The 21,402-nt window shown below is 35.1% G+C and overlaps 3 protein-coding genes across 3 annotated transcripts in view; all 3 read right to left on the bottom strand.

Annotated features, from left to right (window-relative positions):
- Positions 1–21,402, bottom strand: part of LOC142855783 (uncharacterized) — a 237,274-nt gene that overhangs the window by 123,259 nt on the left and 92,613 nt on the right. The gene's annotated exons all lie outside the window — the stretch shown is intronic.
- On the bottom strand, positions 2,400–3,311 carry LOC142855791 (olfactory receptor 4A16-like). Its single transcript, XM_075982194.1, has one exon. The coding sequence runs from the start codon at positions 3,309–3,311 to the stop codon at positions 2,400–2,402; it is 912 nt and encodes a 303-aa protein (XP_075838309.1).
- Positions 12,964–13,911, bottom strand: LOC142855400 (olfactory receptor 4A5-like). Its single transcript, XM_075981899.1, has one exon. The coding sequence runs from the start codon at positions 13,909–13,911 to the stop codon at positions 12,964–12,966; it is 948 nt and encodes a 315-aa protein (XP_075838014.1).

Consider the following 21,402-nt stretch of genomic DNA (forward strand, 5'->3'; position numbering starts at 1 on the left):
AACTTCCTTGGATTGGAGTTTTCTTCTAGTACTTTCTGTAGGGGCTGGGTTTGTGGGTTGGTATTGTTTAAATCTGGTTTTGTCATGGAATCTCTTGTTTTTTTTCCTTTGATGGTGAGTGAAAGCTTTGCTTGGTATAGCAGTCTGGGCTTGCATTCGTGGTCTCTTGGTATCTGCAGCTCATCTGCCTAGGACCTTCTGACTTTCATGGTTTCTACTGAGAAGTTTGGTGTAATTCTGATAAGTCTGCTTTTATATGTTACTTGAATATTTTCCTTAGCAGCTCTTTTCTTTATTTATTCTGTATGTTTTGCATTTTGACTATTATATTGTGAGGATACTTTTTTTTTAACCAGTCTATTTGGTGTTCTGTAAGCTTCTTGTACCTTCATAGGGATGTCCTTCATAGGGATGTCCTTCTTAGGGATAGCCTTCTTGCAACTAAAAGTTTTCTTCTACTATTTTGTTGAATATATTTTCTGTGCTTCTGAGTTGGAGTACTTCTTCTTCTATCCCTACCATTCTTCAGTTTGGGATGTTGGAGCAGCCTTTCTGCAGAAAAGTCTCCTGCTGGTTGGCTAGAGAAGCTGAGGCAGGTGGGTGAGGCCCCAGGTTTTGCCCCCATAAGTAGGTCCTAGAGAGTGGGGTATCCAGCTGGGTGTCTGGTCACTCACCTTTTGGTCCTCTCTGTGCAGTAGCACGTTGTGTTTCAGAGGTCCACTGAGGCTTAAGTTTCCACAGAGTTTTGGGGTGAGATGGGGCTTGTAGCTTGCAGGGTCCATTAGATGGAGTGCATTGGGGCAGCCTAACTGCAGGAAACTCTCCTGCTGGCTGGCTAGAGAAGCTTAGGCAGTTGGGGGAGGGGTCTGGAGTTTTGCTCCACTATGGAGGGCCTAGAGAGTGATGATTGGTTACTCACCTCTTGGACTATTTTAATTCTTACAAAGACAATCACAATTTCTCAATTTTATTTAAGCATGTTTTTTTGTTTTGTATGTAATCAAGTCTTGATTCTATATCTGGAGGCACTATATTTTTTTCTCTTAATTTCAGCTCAGTGTTAACCGAATAATTGCTATCAAGAAAAATAATTGTTATTCAACAGATGAATAGTGCCTAAACACTTCAGTACTTCTCTCTGGCCTAAGCCTCACATGTTAATCTTGAGTACAAGACCAAGGCACCTGATACTACTCATGTTTATAGTGAAATACAATGTTGTATGTGTTATCTAAAAAATATGGGCTGACAATGCAGAGATAGTAACCCAAAGGGAACAATCTTCAGATGAATAATACATTTCTGGAAAGTAAAAATGTAACATAAGCATTTGTTTTTAAATTACTCTTTTTAAAATTTGTATTGAATTTTGAAAAAGTCATACATGGACACTGTATCTTCTCATTCCAACTTCTCCCTCCTTCCTCAAACTCCTTCCATGCCTTATCCCAAATTCATTGCTTCTATTTATTTTAGTGATATATATGCATCTGTCAAAGGCTGAACACTTTAATTTAGACATTCCTTCTAGAACCCAAACATGTTTGATCTCTTCTAAAATTACTCTCTTTAAATTTACTTTAAAATAGCTTTTTCATTCTATGTTTTGATTATATTCTTTTTCTCTCCTCCAAAGTCTTCTACTTCCTACCCATTTAGGACATTTAATGTGAATTTTAATAAATTGATTTCCTATTAAAATTAATGATATTGGTCATTTTTTTATGTATTTTTAAATTATATTTTGTTTTTATTTTCGAGATTGTAATTTTATCTCTTTCCTTGTCTTCCTCTAAACTCTACCATATACTCCTCATCTCATTAATTCAAGGATGGCCTCTTTTTCTCATTAATTGTCATCCTGTTAATATATCTGCATTCCTAAATGGAAACTGCTCATTCTGTATAGTGTTACTTGTGTACATATTTTCAAAGCTATCCATTTGGTCCTGGAGAAGCAATTGAGGTGATGCTTCTGTGAGGAGCATCAGCTCTCCAGTGTTTAGCTTTACTCAGCTGCCTGGAGTTTTTTGTAGAGTTGAGGCCTCATGGGGTATTCCACATTCAGTTTGTCATGTTTTTCAAGTAGAAAGCTCATTTTTTGAGTTAAATTTTGATATAAAGTTAATACCACTAAAATATTTTCAAGAACAGCATAGTTTTATATATTTACTTATATAAGTACAACTCTTTATAATCGTCCATGATTTTCTGTAATATTCATAATAAAATAAAATAATTTGTCATTTTTTAAAGTGCTAGCCAAAAGTATAGTTATTGACCAAGTAGGGAATAAGTGGACAATAGAATAATTTGTTAAAGTCTACGGCCTGTTTATTACTTAAGAATAGTAACAGAAGTACTCAGTGTGGGGAATGCACACTTAACCTGCCAGTACTTTACATTCTACACCAGAGTTTTTGCATAGCATTTTTAATCTCTGAATTTCTCATGGTGTATATTAAAGGATTCAGCATGGGAGTAAAAGCTGTAAATACCACACTTATTGATTTATCAATAGGAAAGTTAGACACTGGTCTAACATAAATGAAAATGCAGGGAACAAAAAAAAGAACAACAACGGTGATGTGAGAACCACAGGTGGACAAGGCTTTTCTTCTCCCTTCCTGACTGTAGCTTTTAAGAGTGTTTAGAATGAATGCATAGGAGATTAGGAGAAGGATAAAAATGATCATACAGATTGCTCCACCGTTGGCAACCACAGTAAGACCAATGAAGTAAGTGTCACTACATGCTAGTGTCAATAGTGGATACATGTCACAGATAAAGTGGTCAATGACATTGGGTCCACAAAAAGGGAGATTAGACACAAAAATAAGTTGAACCAAAGAGTGGACAAACCCGCCAACCCAGGCTATCACCAACAGAAGGATGCAAATCTTTCTATTCATGATGGTCAGATAATGAAGGGGCTTACAGATGGCCACATAGCGATCAAAGGCCATCACCACCAAGAGGAAGACCTCAGCACCACCAGATAAGTGTGCAGTAAATAGTTGAGCCATGCAAGCTGTGAATGAGATAGTCTTTTTGTCAGCGAGTAAGTCCATAATCAACTTGGGTGATGTGGAAGTGGCATAGACAGCATCCATGATTGACAGATAAGCAAGGAAGAAGTACATTGGGGAGTCCAAGGAGGGGCTGGCAAACACTGTCCCCACAATGAGCAGGTTACCCACCATTGTCACAAGATAGATGAGCAAAAACATGGCAAACAATACTTTTTGTCCAGTTGGATCCTGAATGAGACCCAGAAGGATAAATTCTGTGACATTGTTTCTCTGTCCCATTTAAATATATTTCAATTGTGTCTCAATAGGAAGCTCAGAAGAACAGGGTCTGCAATGGTATTACAAAAATGACAGGAGTTTATGCAGTTATTAAGCACATCTTCAGTAAAACTGAAACTGAAAAAATATTTTCCATGTAAGATTTCCTTTTATGTAACATTTACATATAGGAGAATATTGAAAATAGAACTTATCTGCATAGATTGTGAAAACCAGAGCAGGCAAGGAAAAATTTTAAGATCAGTGTGAGAAGTCATGGATTGAGTCATTATCAAGGTGTAAATATAAATATGTTTCTATTGCACAGTTAAAAATAAAAAAGATTGAACTAAACAACATCAGAATCCTGTCTTTCCAAGCAGTCTACATTGCTGAGAGTGTGGTCCTAAGTTTTTTTTCAATGATTCTGTTTTCTTTCTTATATATTATCACCAAATAAAAATTCACAAATCAGTTAATATTATTTGAAAGATGCTATCTAGTAGTCACGAGGATGTGATGACTGTGGTGACAAAATAACAACTTTGAGATTCCCAGTCTTTGCGTACAATGTCGGTACCATGTAAGTCATTGTGTGCAATGTAAATACAATGTGAGCTGCCCAGGTAAAAACAATACAGCAAGGGATAACATGGACGGTTGATTTACAGTGTGCCTGCAATACTTCCAGATTCACTCACTACCTGTGTGAACATTAGTAAATATGTTAACTTCTCTGTGCATCAATTTCATGATTTTCCCAGGGGAAATATGACACCACCAACTTCTGTTGAAATAAACGTAATATATCCTGAGCAATGATAAAATCTAGCAAAATTTAAATTAATAATATGCATCCCTAGTGTTCCTGATATTTTTACTATGAAACTGAATCAGTATAAATAATAAAATCTCTATTAATTTAATAATTATAAATATAAATCAGGTTGCAAAAATATATCTATTACCCTTGAATCAATTTTAGATTAATTTTAGAATTATATCTGTTAGATATATTTAGTTTGGAATAAATACATTTGTAACAAAGTGTAATATTTATCTATTTTAAATAGAAGCAAATAAGTGGACTTCACACATACTAGGATAAGGATGAAAGAGAGACGTGCATACTATGCAAATATGTAGTCACACACACACACACATACACACACACACACACAACACACACACACACACACACACACACATTGTAGCCTCAAGTTATAAGCCCAATCCAAGAAAGACTGCAAATAAAATAAGAAAAGCAATTCCTAGGGTAAGATAAACATAACATAGGGGCCAGAAAGAATCTGACATTTCACTAGATGGTAGCTATGATGTACCTTTTACAAGTATCATTCATATTATTGCTTCATCTCATTCTGCAGATCCATCCTTGAAGAACCAGACTGAGAAGCATACACCCATTGCAGGACATAAAGCTGTAAGTGATGGTTTCCAGTCCCCCTTGTGTTATAATCTATTTTATGTATGTTTATTTCTTCTCAAACTTTAGTTCTGGTATGGGTAAGATGGAGATTCATGATTACTATTTAATTGTATAGTTATTTACACAGTTCAGTAAATATTAGTATTTGAGCTATAGTTTATTATGTCTATTTTTTCCATAAGAAATGAAGAACAGAATCAACATGATTCCAAATGAAAGCCACAATGTCTTTTAAAAAATTAACACAGGTTATTAAGAGTATGTTTTTCTCAAAGAGCAAGGAGGTGTATTGGGAAGTTTTAGGGAGAGAAAGGGAAGACAGAAATATTACAAAATTATAATATCAAATATAAAAGGAAATATATATTTTTCTAAGAATAAAATATATACTGACAAAAATATCACACTAATGTTTTATGATAATAATTTTGAACACCAATCTAGTTAACAGCAGATAGGTACTGTTTTGAGCGTGAGTTTGTTTCTTAGTACATACTAAGTTGCTTGCTCAGTTCCTTTATGAAACCTTATATAACATTCAAGGTCATTGGTAGTCTTTTATACTATAGCATGATTGTTAAGGAGTATAATTTTTTAATTCACATATCCAAAACAAATTACATGTAAATATATTGTGCAAAATATAGCATCCTATAAAGAAAATAAGGTACAAAATTGGTTTGTTTTCTGTATGTTTGATATATATATATATATACACACACATATATATTTAATTGTTGTCAATACAGAAAATAAATATCTATCAAATATAATACTAAAACAGACTCTGATATTTTCTAATTAATATCTGTATTTTGGTAGATTTGTTATTCAATTAGGTTGCCCCTGGGAGAATATATGATCTTTTTGCTATTAGTTGTATTTCAGGATATCACAGAGATTTTCACCTAGCATTCATTTTCAGTTGTTTTGTAACTGTGTATTTTGGGTCTTGTCCTGGTTCAATAAAATTAATACTTCTTTCATTCAGGTAATTAGATCTTTCCTGTAGTTATGGTCTTATAATAAAATACATGAAAAAATTAGATGCAATTGATGACTCTTTCAATATTTCTACACATGCTTCTCATTAAGTCATTCTTCCACAGAGGTATAAAAGTGCAAAGGAAATGCCTATAATGTAAAATCATATATTATCATACAAAAATAATACAAATAAAAATCTTACCTGATAGGAAACATGACTTCATGGAGAAAAAAGGATATATATTTTATTCCCATGTAAAACTTGGTTTGTTAGTGGAAATCAACATGACATAGATTTGGTGGCTGAAATATGTAAACATAAAATTTAGCAACATTAAAAAACACACAGTTTTTCCCTTAATCATTTCTTGTGATACAACAAAAAATGACTCTGCTATGAGGACTCACAATTGGTGTGTTTATATTTAACTGCCTAAATTTTAGGGCTTTGTTTACCAATCCAAACTTCAATTTAATTTCTTAGATAAGAAGATGATGGAAATCTTTCCACAAGTATAAGTAGATTTTTAATTTCTTCTCAAATATCATCTTCCTAGGAAATACTTCTTCTTCCTTCCGAATTAAAAAAAAAAAGTTTAGTTGTACATCTTCACATTTCCAGCAGGAAATTTAAATCTTACACAACTTTCTGGTAGCATTCATTGATATAACAAGAGAGCATGCTAGTTCAAGGACTGGAGTCCTCAAGAGCATCATCTAGCTTATATGGAATGGGGTTCTCACAATGCCCTTGGGCCATTCTACCTGAAGAAAAATCCCTCCATTTATATGAGCAGATACAGCCTACGGCTTTTACATCATTCACTAATTTAAAGTTAAGAGACTATCTGGTCATAATAGAGCTATTTGTTGGAATATTTGGAACAAGTTCAAATTCAGCAATCTCTTCCAAAGAGGTTTCTTCCCTAGTCAAGTCTCTTGAGGAAAGAGACTCTGCCAAGAGATAGGGTCTGATTTGTCAGTAATCTATACTATGAAAAGAAAAATTTGATCTTCAATGACTGATGAAACATGAATTGTAAATTATCAAATATTTAGTAAGGCCAATAATATTTAGAGCATTTTGAAGGAGAGAGCATACCCATTCTCCTTTCCAACACCCAAGCACAGCATGGCATTTCTCTGTAAGACTCATTACAACCAAGGAGCTCTGTGTACAAAGCCAGAGAACACAGAACTTCAGACTTCTGCAGCTGGTACTGTGGCTCTTCAGAAGACAAGCAGGCTAAGTTCTGCACTGTTTGAGTTATGGTGGTTTAGACAGGCACTGGATTTTTGACGTCATAAATACCCATATAAACAAGCTCTATTATAAGTTGTCATTTTCAATTTACCAAACAAATGAAATAAAACCAGGAATCTCAAAGATTATTTGTATTCTTTCTAAGTTAAACACTTAGCAATATTGCCAGTCAATTGAATAAATGGTGAAATATGCATGAATCATATTCAATTCTGTAAAAATTATCAAGGTATAAAGTCATCATTACTTCATTGCAGAATAATGAGCTAATACATAGACTAGAAGAAATGTATTTAGAAAAAAAATAACATTTGGAAATGCTGAATTTACCTCATTTTTCAGACAAATTGAAAACTGACAATTTTTGAAAGAACTGATCACATGAAGTTGTTTAATGGATGCAATTGCCTAAGTTTCTCCAAACTGAATTTAAGGAACTACTAATGCTCTTTTAATCTTAGTAAAGTAAGAGTGTTTATAGAACATATGATACCTAGAACAAGTCAATCTTGGACTATGCTTGCTTCAGTAAGAAAAATATATGGAGAATATTAGCATAATATATTGCCTCCAAATATTCAAGATTCATGGTAATTTTCTATAACCTAGATCTGGCAACATTCTAGAATAAAAGAAAGAGATTATGTGTTTGTCACTTATGAAACATTAAGAAACAATTCTCAGTACCTAATATCAAAAGAACAACAAGGAGGGCTAGTGAAATTGAGAGTCAAAAAGCTGTGGGGCTGTTGTTGTCCAAAAAAAAAACCCAAAAAATTAAATTTATTTTCTGCAAAGAAGTGGACTCTGTAAACTAGTGCCACTTTCCTAAGCTACTATTGTCTCTTACTGCATTCTGGATGTTAAGGTATCACAATGATGCTAAAAGGAAACTAGTGCCTTAAGGGTTGGTTCAGGTAAAACACTAGAAGGTCTAATTAATAATTCCTTTTTCTTTCCCCTTCTCTCTCACTATATTATTGTCCATAATCTTAACACTAACCAATAAAATCCTGATAAGCTATTCCAACACTATACTATCATGGATATCATGAACTTTAAATGTGTCTAAAATTTATCTCTTTTTATAAATTTAAACATTCCAGAGAGTCAAATTGGACCCACCTGAATAGACCAGACTCGCCTAGGATAAGCATCACTTAATTCTTCCCTGGTCTTGGGACATCTAGGCAAGTCCCTCTTCCACTTCAGGAACTCTAGAGAGCTCTTCTCCATTTTTCATCTTGGGACAGTCCTTACTCAATCACCAGGATAAGAATTTTTCTAAACAAAATCTTCTACCTTGCCAGCATCTTGTCAGGTCCAACCTGCCAGCTGGAAAGTTCCACAAAGTTCAGAAAACACTAAAGCATCCAGCTACCTCAGGAAGTGGCCAAGCACCCCGACTCTCCAGTGCCCACAAGCCACCCACTGGCTACCCTTAACCCCCCATTAATTTTTGTAATAAATGAAAGGGTAAAATGTTATCATTTCTATCACTTTGGCAAAACGTATAGCCACCTAAAGGGCATGGCACTTCCGGGTTTCAGGGCCACTCATGTGCCATCAAGTATCCAGACAACTTACATAGCCACCCAGGAACGCTAGGTCCTACATGATCTATGTTTAGCATGGTTGTGCAATCTATACATGATGCAGATACATAAACCCCTGTATACATGCACTAGGTAGCTTTTAAAAGCTGGACACACCTACTCCATACTCTCTTTCTGCACCAGTTTCCTCATGCATGCACGCATCTCTCTCTCTCTCTCTAAATAAACTCTTTAAGTGGGTTCCATTGTGTGTCTTGTATCTGTTCTAGTTCTTGGTAATTTCACTAGTGTCTTCAGCAATGTGTACTTAGTTTCCACCTCTGGTGGACAACTAAGGAAAATAGCAATAGCCTTCATGTTCTGGGAAGTCTCTTACAGAACCATGACCAACAACTCAAAACAAGGGTTGATTTAGTAGGGGAGTCTTTGATACTTGGAGAGGGTACCATTCGATCAAATGAGAGAATCTCATTTAAACTATATATGTGCGGCGGGGCAATAGCACAAGCATAAGCAAGTACATGGAAACTCACAACGAGTAAACAAAATTGGCCAAGAAAACCTGTCAGTGGATCAAAAGCTCAGTAACAAATGGCCCATACTCCTAGTCAACCACAACATGCTGTCAGTGACTGCCAGTTTCAAAAGAACCAACCAGACACGTTCCTGTGGCAGCTTAATTTCCCTCATCCCCAACCTGTTTGCAATAAAGAGCTTCTGTATTGAAATCTCAAGGAGTCTATGCCATTACCTATGTGTCTTCTCATCCTGTGCCTCCTGGGAAATAGGGACTGAACATCAGGCAGCAGCAACAAGCACACAAAACTACACATATGTATATTTATACATAGAAGTACATGCAGTATAGGATTTATCATTGGGTAAATAGTTAATAGTATGCCTTCTTACAACTTTTTCAGACATAATTACTCTAATTTCACTTTTCTTCTTCCTTTGTATATATGTATCTCCATTCACTCCCTCTCCCCTAGAAGCTTCACTTTTCCAATTTTTCTGAATGAACATTTTATATTTTGCTATTCTGTTCTCTATTGCAACTCCCATCATGACAGTGGCCTCTTTTATATTCATGGTTTCTGAAGTTATTCCAGGATCTGTAGTACTTGCAAATGAAGATTTATTTCTAAGAGCTTAAGTTAAAAGATAGCATTGACATTTGTCTTTCTGGATCTGGGTCATCCCACCAAGTATGATATTTTCTTGTTCAATTATATTATTTATAAAGATTATGAATTCATTATTTACAACAGTAGTATTCCAAAGTGTATATGTACCACAAATTTCTTCTCTATTAATCAGTTGCAAGACATTTTTTATTTCTATATTCTATTATTGTAAAGAAAGCAACAATGAACATGACTGAGGAAGTGTCTATGGATTTTATTCAGGATATCTGCCCTTGAAGCCAATGAAGGCATAAAATTGAAAAGCATAAAGCTATAAAATAGCCTCTGCCAGATCTCCCTGTTTTATAACTGAGTTCAGCAACATGTATTCTTATCCATTCTGGTTTTGATCAGGACCCAGGTTATAAGGGTTATGAGAATTATGTATCTAGCTCCGTAAAATTTGAGTATTCAACTTGTATTTTATTACTTAAAATATGAAAACCTTTTGTATAATCTGTAACTTTTTCATTTCGTTTATAGCTTCATTTGTACATTTACTTTGTCTCCCTTACTTTGCCTGAACTCTGCCAAGGTCACCTGTTGATATGTATTATGTGGTGCCTCTTCAGAGTGGACACCAAAGGGAGCAGCGCCCTCTTCTGGCATGTGTGAGCACAGTTACTCGGCTAAGGAATTAGTCTCGCCTTTGTGTCTGAGGAACTCAGTGCTAGAACAAGGCCCCTCAGATTTCCATAAGACAAAAAGTGCAGTGTGTCAAACAGTTCCATTGCAGCCCCTTCACCAATTCTTCCATTGCCTTTTTCTCACTGCTTTCTGTGCAAACATGCAGGACAGGACCTCTATGGCTATTCGAAACAACTTGTTGGTATCAAGCTGACCTTTTCAGCCTGACCATAAAAAGTCAGTGTGAGGGACTTGACCAAAAATCATGAGGAGCAGAGACCATCTGACTATGCAGTTCATTGTTTTAAGGGCTTGTCGTTTCTTCATTTTATTTATTCACTTACAATTAACTTTTAAAAAAAAACTATTTTGAAAACATAATTTTATATTGATTCTTTGGGTATTTCACATCATACACCCTAATCCTACTGAACTCCCAGTCCCTCCATATCCTATCCTTGCCCTTGAAGCATTTCCCCAGCCCCCCAAATCAATTATAATCAAAGGAACTCTGAGCCACAGAGACAGAGAACTTAGAATTGTAAGTCAGTTTTATTTTTTTAATATGAACTTGAGTTTTATTTATTTATTTATTTATTTATTTTTTATTGAGAAAAGGAAAAAAAAGTTTCAGCCTCCTCCCAGCCTCCCATTTCCCTCCCCCTCCTCCCACCCTTCTTCCCCTCCTCCCACTCCTCTCCCCCTCCCTCTCCAGTCCAAAGAGCAGTCAGGGTTCCCTGCCCTGTGGAAAGTCCTAGGTCCTCCCCCCTCCGTCCACGTCTAGGAAGGTGAGCATCCAAACTGGCTAGGCTCCCACAAAGCCAGAACATGAAGTAGGATCAAAACCCCGTGCCAATGTCCTTGGCTTCTCATCAGCCCTCATTGTTTGCCATGTTCAGAGAGTCCGGTTTTATCCCATGCTTTTTCAGCCATAGTCCAGCTGGCCTTGGTGAGCTCCCAATAGATCAGCCCCACTGTCTCAGTGGGTGGGTGCACCCCTCGTGGCCCATGTAAGTCGGTTTTATTTCCCTAATTGCCATTTTAATTCTTATAGACAAGGAATCATATAGTTCTTCAATTTTATTTGAAGAGAGTTTTTTGTTGTTGTTTTGTGTGTGATCAAGTCTTAATTCTATGTCTGGATGAATTGTAACTTTTTCTCTTAATTTCAGTCCCATTGTTAACTGAATAATTGTTATCAAGAGAAAGTAATTATTTTTAACATATGACTAGTGTCTAAAGATTCCAGAACTCTCTTGCCTAAGCCTCACACATGTTAGCTTTGAGTCCAAGACCAAGACCTTAAACCACTCATGTTTATTGTAAGATACAATGCTATGTGTGTTATCTAAAAGTTATCATCTGAAAATGCAGAGATAGTGACCAAAATGGAGAAATCTTAAGATAAACAATGCATTTCTGGAATTTAATCATGTAGCATAAGCACTTGTTTTTAAATTACTTGTTTGAAAAACTATTGTATTTGAAAAATTCATATGTGGACACTATCTTCTCATTCCAACTACTCCCTCAAACATTTTCCTTGCCTCATCCCAGTCTACGGTATCTATTTATACATATATATCACTAAAAATTATATATATATATATATATATATATATATATATATATATATATATATACATACATACACACACACCTACTGAGTACAATTACTGTTCTTCATAGGTATGTGTCCAAGGCTGAACACTTTAATTTAGAAATTCTTTCTAGCACCATAAACATGCCTGACCTCTTCTAAACTCACTATCTTTAAATTTATTTTTAATTTTTTTCTAATGTATGTTTTGATCATATTTGTTTCTCTTCTCTCTTATTCCACTTTCCACCCACTTAGGAAATTTAATGTGAATTTTAGGTGCATTTTCCTATTAAAATGAATGATACTGGTTTCTCATTTTTAGAATTATTTTTGCTTTTATTTTGAGATTGTAATTTCATTTCATTATTCTCTTTCATTTCCTCCTTCCACACTCACCCATATATTCCTCCCTCCTTCAAGGATGGCTTCGTTTTTCATTAATTCTCAACATGTTTATATGTATATTTATATATACATCTACATTCCTAAATATAACCTTCTCAGTCCCCATGATGTTTCTTGACTGTATGTTCCAGGGCTGTCCATTTGGCCATGAACAAACAATTGAGGTGTGCTTTCCTATGAGCACCACCTTTCCGATTTTCAGCTTTACTCTGCTGCCTGTAGGTCTTTGCATAGGATTGAGGCCTCATGGGCTTTTCCACATCCAATTTGTCATTTGTTGGTATCCCTGTTGATACTTGTTTTTTAGTCTTAAAGTAGAAAAAACACTTTCTTGTGAGTTTAATTTTGATATATATGGAATAAAATTAAAATATTTTCAAGGACAGCAACTTTTTATATTTTTACTTACGTAAGTACATCTATTTTCATAATCTTCCAAGATTCTCTGTGAGAGTCATTCTAAAAAAAATAGTTTGCTATTTTTTTAAAGTGCTGGACAAAAATACTGTTCTAAACCAAGTAGAGAGTACTTAGACAACAAAAGCATTTGTTAAAGTCTACTGCCTGTTTATTACTTAATAGGAACAGAAGAGCTCATTGTGGGGAATACACTCTTATTCTACCTATAGTTAATTTTTTATACCAGAGTTTTTGCATAGCATTTTTCATCTCTGAATTTCTCAGAGTGTATATTAAAGGATTTAACATGGGAGTAATAATTGTAAAAACCACACTTATTGATTTATCAATAGGAAAGTTAGACACTGGTCTAACATAAATGAAAATGCAGGGAACAAAAAAAAGAACAACAACGGTGATGTGAGAACCACAGGTGGACAAGGCTTTTCTTCTCCCTTCCTGACTGTAGCTTTTAAGAGTGTTTAGAATGAATGCATAGGAGATTAGGAGAAGGATAAAAATGATCATACAGATTGCTCCACCGTTGGCAACCACAGTAAGACCAATGAAGTAAGTGTCACTACATGCTAGTGTCAATAGTGGATACATGTCACAGATAAAGTGGTCAATGGCATTGGGTCCACAAAAAGGGAGATTAGACACAAAAATAAGTTGAACCAAAGAGTGGACAAACCCGCCAACCCAGGCTATCACCAACAGAAGGATGCAAATCTTTCTATTCATGATGGTCAGATAATGAAGGGGCTTACAGATGGCCACATAGCGATCAAAGGCCATCACCACCAGGAGGAAGACTTCAGCACCACCAAATAAGTGCTCAATAAAGAGTTGGCCCATGCAAGCAGTGAATGAGATAGTCTTTTTGTCAGCGAGTAAGTCCATAATCAACTTGGGTGATGTGGAAGTGGCATAGACAGCATCCATGATTGACAGATAAGCAAGGAAGAAGTACATTGGGGAGTCCAAGGAGGGGCTGGCAAACACTGTCCCCACAATGAGCAGGTTACCCACCATTGTCACAAGATAGATGAGCAAAAACATGGCAAACAATACTTTTTGTCCAGTTGGATCCTGAATGAGACCCAGAAGGATAAATTCTGTGACATTGTTTCTCTGTCCCATTTAAATATATTTCAATTGTGTCTCAATAGGAAGCTCAGAAGAACAGGGTCTGCAATGGTATTACAAAAATGACAGGAGTTTATGCAGTTATTAAGCACATCTTCAGTAAAACTGAAACTAATCAAAATAGAAAGAAGAGATAAGTAGTAAATTGAGGAGTGTGGTTTCAACATGTAAAAAAAAATATTTTCCATGTAAAGTTTCCTTATATGTAACATTTACATATAGGAGAAAATACTGAAAATACAACTCATGTGTGTAAATTAAAAAAAAACAAGCACAAGCAAGGGAATAGTTTAAAAATAGTTTCAGTGTGAAAAGTCTTGGGCTTGAGTCATATAATCAAAATGTAAATAGAAATATGTTCTTATTAACACAATTAGAAATGAAGATTGAATTATATGACATCAGAATCCTGTCTTTTCAAGCAGTCTACACTGCGGAGAGTGTGGCCCTGAATTTTCCTTTCATTGACTTTGTCTTCTTTCTTATATCTTATCATGAAATAAAAATTCCCAAATCAGTTGATAATACTTAAAAATGCTGTCTGGTAGTCACAGAGATATGATAACTGCAGTGAGAAAAATCACAACTCTAAGTTTCCCACTCATTGCGTACAAAGCCCAGGTAAAAAAGTTACACCAATGGACAACATAGACTCTGGAATACACTGCATGCTATAGCTCCTGGTTCACTCACTACCTGTGTGGACATGAGCAAATATATTAACTTCTCTGTGCATTGATTTCATGATTTTCCCAGGGGAAATATGACAACACTAACTTCTGTTTAAATAAACATAAAATACCCTAAACACTGCCCTAGCAAAATCTAAATGAATAAAATGTGCCCCTGGTGTTCCTCATAGTTTTACTGTGAAACTAAATTAGAATAAATAATAAAAGTCTCAATTGATTTAATAATTATAAATGTGAATCAAGATATAAAAATATTATGCCTATTACCCATGATTTAATTTCTAGATTAAAGTTAGAATTATATCTTTTAAATATATTTGCATTGGTATAAATGTTTGTAATAATATATAGTATTTATGTACTTTTATTTACATATTTTAAATATAAGCAAATATGTAGACTTCCCACATAGATACTAGGAGAGGGATATGAAGAGATATGCACACTATGCTGAGACACAGTTACACAGACACACACACACAAATTGTAGCCTAGAGTTAAAAGCTCAGTCCAAGAAAGACTGCAAATAAAATAAGAAAAGCAATTCCTAGGGTAAGATAAACATAAAATAGGGTCCAGAAAGAATCTGACATTTCACTAGATGGTAGCTGTGATGTACCTTTTACAAGTCTCATTCACATTATTGCTTCATCTCATTCTGCAGATCCATCCTTGAAGAACCAGACTGAGAAGCATACAGCCATTGCAGGACATAAAGCTGTAAAGTGATGATTTCCAGTCCCCCTTGTGTTATAATCTATTTTATGTATGTTTATTTCTTCTCAAACTTTAGTTCTGGTATGGGTAAGATGGATATTCATGATTACTATTTAATTGTATAGTTATTTACACAGTTCAGTAAATATTAGTATATGAACCACAATTTATTGTGTCAATTGTCAAAATTTTTGCCACAAATAATGAATAATAGTCTCAACGTGATTCCAAAACAAAGCTTTAATAAGTTTTTTGAAAAATTAACACAGGCTATTAAGAATATGTTTTTCTCAAAGAACAAGGAGGGGTATTGGGAAGGTTTAGGGAAAGAAAAGAAAAAGCAGAAATGTTGTAATTAAATTATAATATCAAATATAAAAGAAAAATATTTTTCTCAAAATGAAATATATAATCACAAAAATGCCACACTATTATTTTATGATAATAATTTTAAGTATCTGTCTAGTTAATAGCAGTTAGGTACTATTTTGAGCATGAGTTTGGTTCTAAGTACATACTAACTTGCTTGCTCAGGTCATTTATGAAACCTCACAAAACCTTCAAGTTCATGGTAAACAATGAATCTTTTACATTGTAGCATAGTTGTTAAGATATAACTTTTTCTAATTCACATATTTAAATCAAATTCCATGTAAATGTAAATATATTTGCAAAATACAATATCTCATAAAGAAGAATGTAAGATACTAAACTTATAGTTATATATTTTTATATTTTGGCATATATCCATTGTTGTTGGCAATGCAGAAAATAAGTACATGTCAACTATAATATAATTCTAATTAATTTCTGTGTTTTGATAGATTGGTTATTTAGTTCAGTTGCCCCCTGGGAGGATATATGGTCTTTTAGCTATCAGTTGTATATTAAGATATCACAGGGATTTGCATCTAGCAATCATAACTAGTTGTTTTGTAAATGTTTATTTGGGGTCTTATCCTGAGTCAATAAAATTAATGCTTCTTTCACTCAGGTCGTTAGATCTCTCTTGTAGCTATGATGTGATAATAAAATAATTGAATAATTTATTTGTATTTCTAGAAATAATTACAATTGGTAACTACTTCAATATTTTTATACCCACTTCTCGTAAAGTCATTCTTCTAGAGAGGTATAAAAGTACAAAGTTAATACCTATAATGTAAATCATTTAAAATCAATAAGTACTATAGAGCTGTAGATAAAATTTCTTACCAGATAGGAAACATAATTTCATGGAGAAATAAAGATATATATTTTATTGCTGTGTAAAACTCAGTCTGTTAATCAAAATCAACCTTACATATACAATTATTTGGTAGTTCAAATGAATAAACAAAAAATTATCAACATCAAAAAACCACAATTTTCCCTTGATTATTTCTTGAGAAACAACAAAAAAGACTCTGCTGTGAAGACTTACCATTGATGTGTTTACATTTAACTGCCAAAATTTTAGGTTCTCTGTTTACCAAGCCAAGTTTCAATTTAACTTCTTAGCTAAGAATATGTTAGAAATTTTTCCACAAGTATAAGCAGAATTCTAATTTCTTCTCAAGTGTTATCTTCCTGGAAATACTTCTTACTTCCAAATTAAAAGACCTACTTGTACATCTCCACAGTTTCACCATGAAATTCAAATCTTACACAAACTTCTGGCAGCAGTCATTGATATAACTAGAGAGCATGCTCGTCCAAGGACTGGAGTCCAACTATAGCATTCTCTAGCTTAGATGGAATAGGGTTCTCACAATGCCCTTGGGCCATTCTACCTGAAGAAAAATCCCTCCATTTATATGAGCAAATACAACCCATGGCTTTTATATCATCACTAATTTAAAGTTAGGAGACTACCAGGTCATAATAGAGCTATTTGTTGGAATATTTGGAACAAGTTCAAATTCAGCAATCTCTTCCAAAGAGGTTTCTTCTCTAGTCAAGTCCCTAGAGGAAAGAGACTCTGCCATGAGATAGGGTCTGATTTATTAGGAACCTATAATTTGAAAAGAAATATTCTGTTCTGCAATGATTTATAAAACATGAGTTGTAAATTATCAAATATTTATTATTGCCAATAATATTTAGATCATTCTGAAGGAGAGAGAATGCCCATTCTTCCCTCTAAAATCCAAGCACAGTGTGGCATTCCTTTGCAAAACTCATTCCAACCAAGGAACTCTGTGTACAAAGCTAGAAAACAAAGAACTTCAGACTTCTGCAGCTGGTACCATAGCTCTTCAGAAGACAGGCAGTCTAAGTTCTGCACTGTTAGACTGTAGGCTGTAGTTAAGATCTGAATCAGTGTCAGAGGAACTTGTAAGGATATTCATGGTTTCAATTACTTCATTTCATCTCAGTAAACTATGAATTGATTTATGAACAGCAAAGTGAATATAGGGAAAACACAATTATTTTTTAGTACATGAACAGTGCCTGAAAGGCTTCCACTGCTGTTGTTTTGCCTTGGCTCTCTATCAGCACTAGTGAAAAGTTACATGGTGCTTAGATAGACAGTGGATTTTTGATGTCATAAGTACCCATAAAAGTAAGCTTCATTACAAGTTGTGTTTTCAACTTACCAAATGAGATAATACCACCTATCCAAAATATTATATGTATTTTTTCTAAAATAATTACTCAACAATGTCATCTGTCAATGTAAATGGTAAAATATATATAACACATAATTGATTTTGTAAAAATTACCAAGGTATAAAGTCATCATGAGCACTTAGTGCTATGAACATTCCTCTTAGCACTGCTTTCATAGTGTCCCATAGGTTTGGGTATGTTTTGTCTTTATTTTCATTGAATTCAAGGGAGACTTTAACTTTTTTCTTTATGTCTTGCTTGACCCAGGGGTGGTTCAGTAGTTGACTGTTCTGTTTCCATGAGTTTGTAGGCTTTCTGGGGGTAGAATTGTTGTTGAATTCTAACCTTATTCCATGGTGATCTGATAGTATACAGGTGGTTACTACAATTTTTTTGTATCTATGGATGTTTGCTTTGTTACCAATTATGTGATCAAGTTTTGAGAAGGTTCCATGAGATGGTGAAAAGAAGGTATATTCTTTTCTGTTTGGGTGGAATGTTCTACAGATGTCTGTTAAGTCCATTTGGTTCATTACATCTGTTAGTTCTCTTATTTCTCTGTTAAGTTTCTGTCTGGTTGACCTGTCCATTGGTGAAAGAGGAGTTTGAAATCTCCTACTATTAGAGTCTGGCATTTGATGTATGCTTTGAGTTCTAGTAATGTTTCTTTTACATATGTGGGTGCTTTTATATTAGGTGTGTAGATATTCAGGATTGAGACTTCCTCCTGATGAATTGTTCCTGTAATGAATATAAAGTGTCCTTCTCCATCTCTTCTGATTGATTTTAGTTTGAAATCAATTTTGTTAGATATTAGTATAGCCACACCCGCTTGTTTCTTTGGTCCATTTGATTGAAAAACCTTTTCCCAACCCTTTACTTCAAGTAAATGTCTGTCTTTGTGGTTGAGGTGTGTTTCTTGTAAACAGCAGAATGTTGGATCCTGTTTTCATAGCCATTCTCTTAACCTGTGCCTTTTTATAGTTGAATTGAGTCCATTGATATTAAGTGATATTAATGACCAGTGGTTGTTATCTCCGGTTATTTTTTCTAGTGGTAGTGTTTACATGTTTCCCTTCTTTAAGTTGTGCTGGTGGAGGCTTGTTAGATGCTTGTGTTATTATGGGTGTTGTTGGCTTCCCAGCTTACTCCTATTCAGTCCTCAGAGAGGGTAAGGCACATTGCTGTGGAAGAAGGCCCAAGGCCCTCCCTACTATATCTAGGCTGAGCAAGGTATCCATCCAAAGAGAATGGGTTCCCAAAAAGGCAGTACATGCAGTAGAGATAAATCCTGGTGCCACTACCAGTGGCCCCTCAGTCTGCCCCAGTCATTCAAGTGTCAACCACATTCAGAGGGACTAGTTTAGTCCTATGATTGTTCCTTCCTAGTCTGTCTGAAGTTGGTGAGCTCCCATTAGCTCAGGTAGACTGGTTCAGAGGAGGGTAGAACGGGAGGGGTAAGGAGAACTTGAGGGAATGGGATAGTCAAGAAGGAGGAAGGACAGAGATGAGAGCAAAGACAGAGATATCTTAATTGAGGGAGCCATTATAGGGTTAGCAAGAAACCTGGCCCTAGAGAAATTCCCAGGACCGGAATGTTTTATGGGAAATAGCTTACATAAGCACAAAATGGAGGCATGAACAAAATGGAGGAATTTTGGTTCCTCAGGTAACTAGTGACACAACAAAAATGCATTCATAAGTTGGCATAACATGATTTTCAATTAAGACCTATTCTGTCAACAAGTACTGTAATCTAGTGCTAGCTTCAACTGAATCTCATATAATTAATCTATTCATATTTTTAGCTAACTTTAATATTATCCAGTATTAGAGTACATAAAATGGAAAATGTTTTAACGTTGACCCACAAAAAAAAGGAATCCTTAAACAGTGCGCAGGTACAAAATCTGCCATGCAGATTATATTACATTAGAAATGTATGGTATGTATTTACCTTAGAAAACTTCCTTTTTTCCGGATATTTACCTAGGAATTGTTCTCATTGATTTCTCATGAATATAGATTCTAAATCAACATATTACAGAGATACTTGCACACCACTGTACTGGCTGATTTGTGTATGAACTTGACACAAGCTAGAATCTTCAGAGAAGAAGCCACATTTGAGGAAATGCCTCCATGATATCCAACTGTAAGTAATCAATCTAGTAATCAAGGAGGAAGTGCCTAGCCCATGGTGGGTAGTGCCATCCCTGGAGAGGTGGTCCTGGGTTCTGTAATAAGGTGGGATGAACAAGCCATGGGAAGTAACCCAGTAAGCAGCACCCCTGCATGGCCTCTGCATTAGCTCCTTCCTCTGGGATCCTGCCCTGTTTGAGTTCCTGTCCTGACTTCCTTCAGTGATGAACAGCAATGTTGAAGTGTAAGCCAAATAAACCCTTTCTTCCCCAACTTGCATTTTGATCATGGTGTTTCATCATAGCAACAGAAACCCTAAAACACCCATGTTTATTACTAGTCTATTATAATAATCAGAATATTAAAAATGTAAGATGCCACTATACAGTAGTTAGAATGACATTTTTTTCAGATGATTTAATTATAAGGAAATGAATGGAACTGAAGATCATCAGTTTATGCAAGTAGGCCAGACTTTTAAACAAATGGGTAAGCCGGGCGGTGGTGGCACACGCCTTTAATCCCAGCACTCGGGTGGCAGAGGCAGGCGGATCTCTGTGAGTTCGAGGCCAGCCTGGTCTACAAGAGCTAGTTCCAGGACAGGAACCAAAAGCTACGGAGAATCCCTGTCTCGAAAATTAAATAAATAAATAAATAAAACAAATGGGTTTCTCAGATTCACAAAATCCTGACTCAAGCAATCATTAATTTTAGCGAGGAAGGACTCTAAATGACTTCAAAAGAAAAAAAAAGATGGGTTCATTTGATAAATTAATATAAAATGTAGCATGAATTTTCTAATATGTATTTTCGAAATTTAACATATATATTTGAAGTGGGACACAGATGGGAAGGAAGTGTACAAGCACAAGGAAGGATGACATGAGAAGGGTTTTATTGTGGAGAAACATAAACAAAATTCAATAACACATGTGTCTGAAAATATGATAGTGAACACTTTCATTTGTACACTATAAAAAACAATAACCAAAAATTCTTCAGCAACATCAAGTTGTTACAAACATTAAAAACATGTAAAACTGAGTCAGAAGGTGGTGGTGCATGCTTTTAATCCCAGCACTCAAGAGACAGAGCCAGGCAGATCTCTGTGAGTTTGAGGCCAGCCTGGTCTACAAGAGCTAGCTCCCAGACAGGCTCTAAAACTACAGAGAAACCCAGTCTCAAAAAACCAAAACCAAAACCAAACAAACAAACAAATAAACCTGTGAAACTATAAATTCGTGCCAGCTCAAATATGGAAGAATCAGTTTCTTATGAAGTCAAAGGTACGTTGGCCACTAAAACTAGTTCTGCTACTCAGTATTTATCCAAGTTTAAAGAA

The sequence above is a fragment of the Microtus pennsylvanicus genome, chromosome 8 (assembly GCF_037038515.1).
Source record: "Microtus pennsylvanicus isolate mMicPen1 chromosome 8, mMicPen1.hap1, whole genome shotgun sequence".
Taxonomy (NCBI): domain Eukaryota; kingdom Metazoa; phylum Chordata; class Mammalia; order Rodentia; family Cricetidae; genus Microtus; species Microtus pennsylvanicus.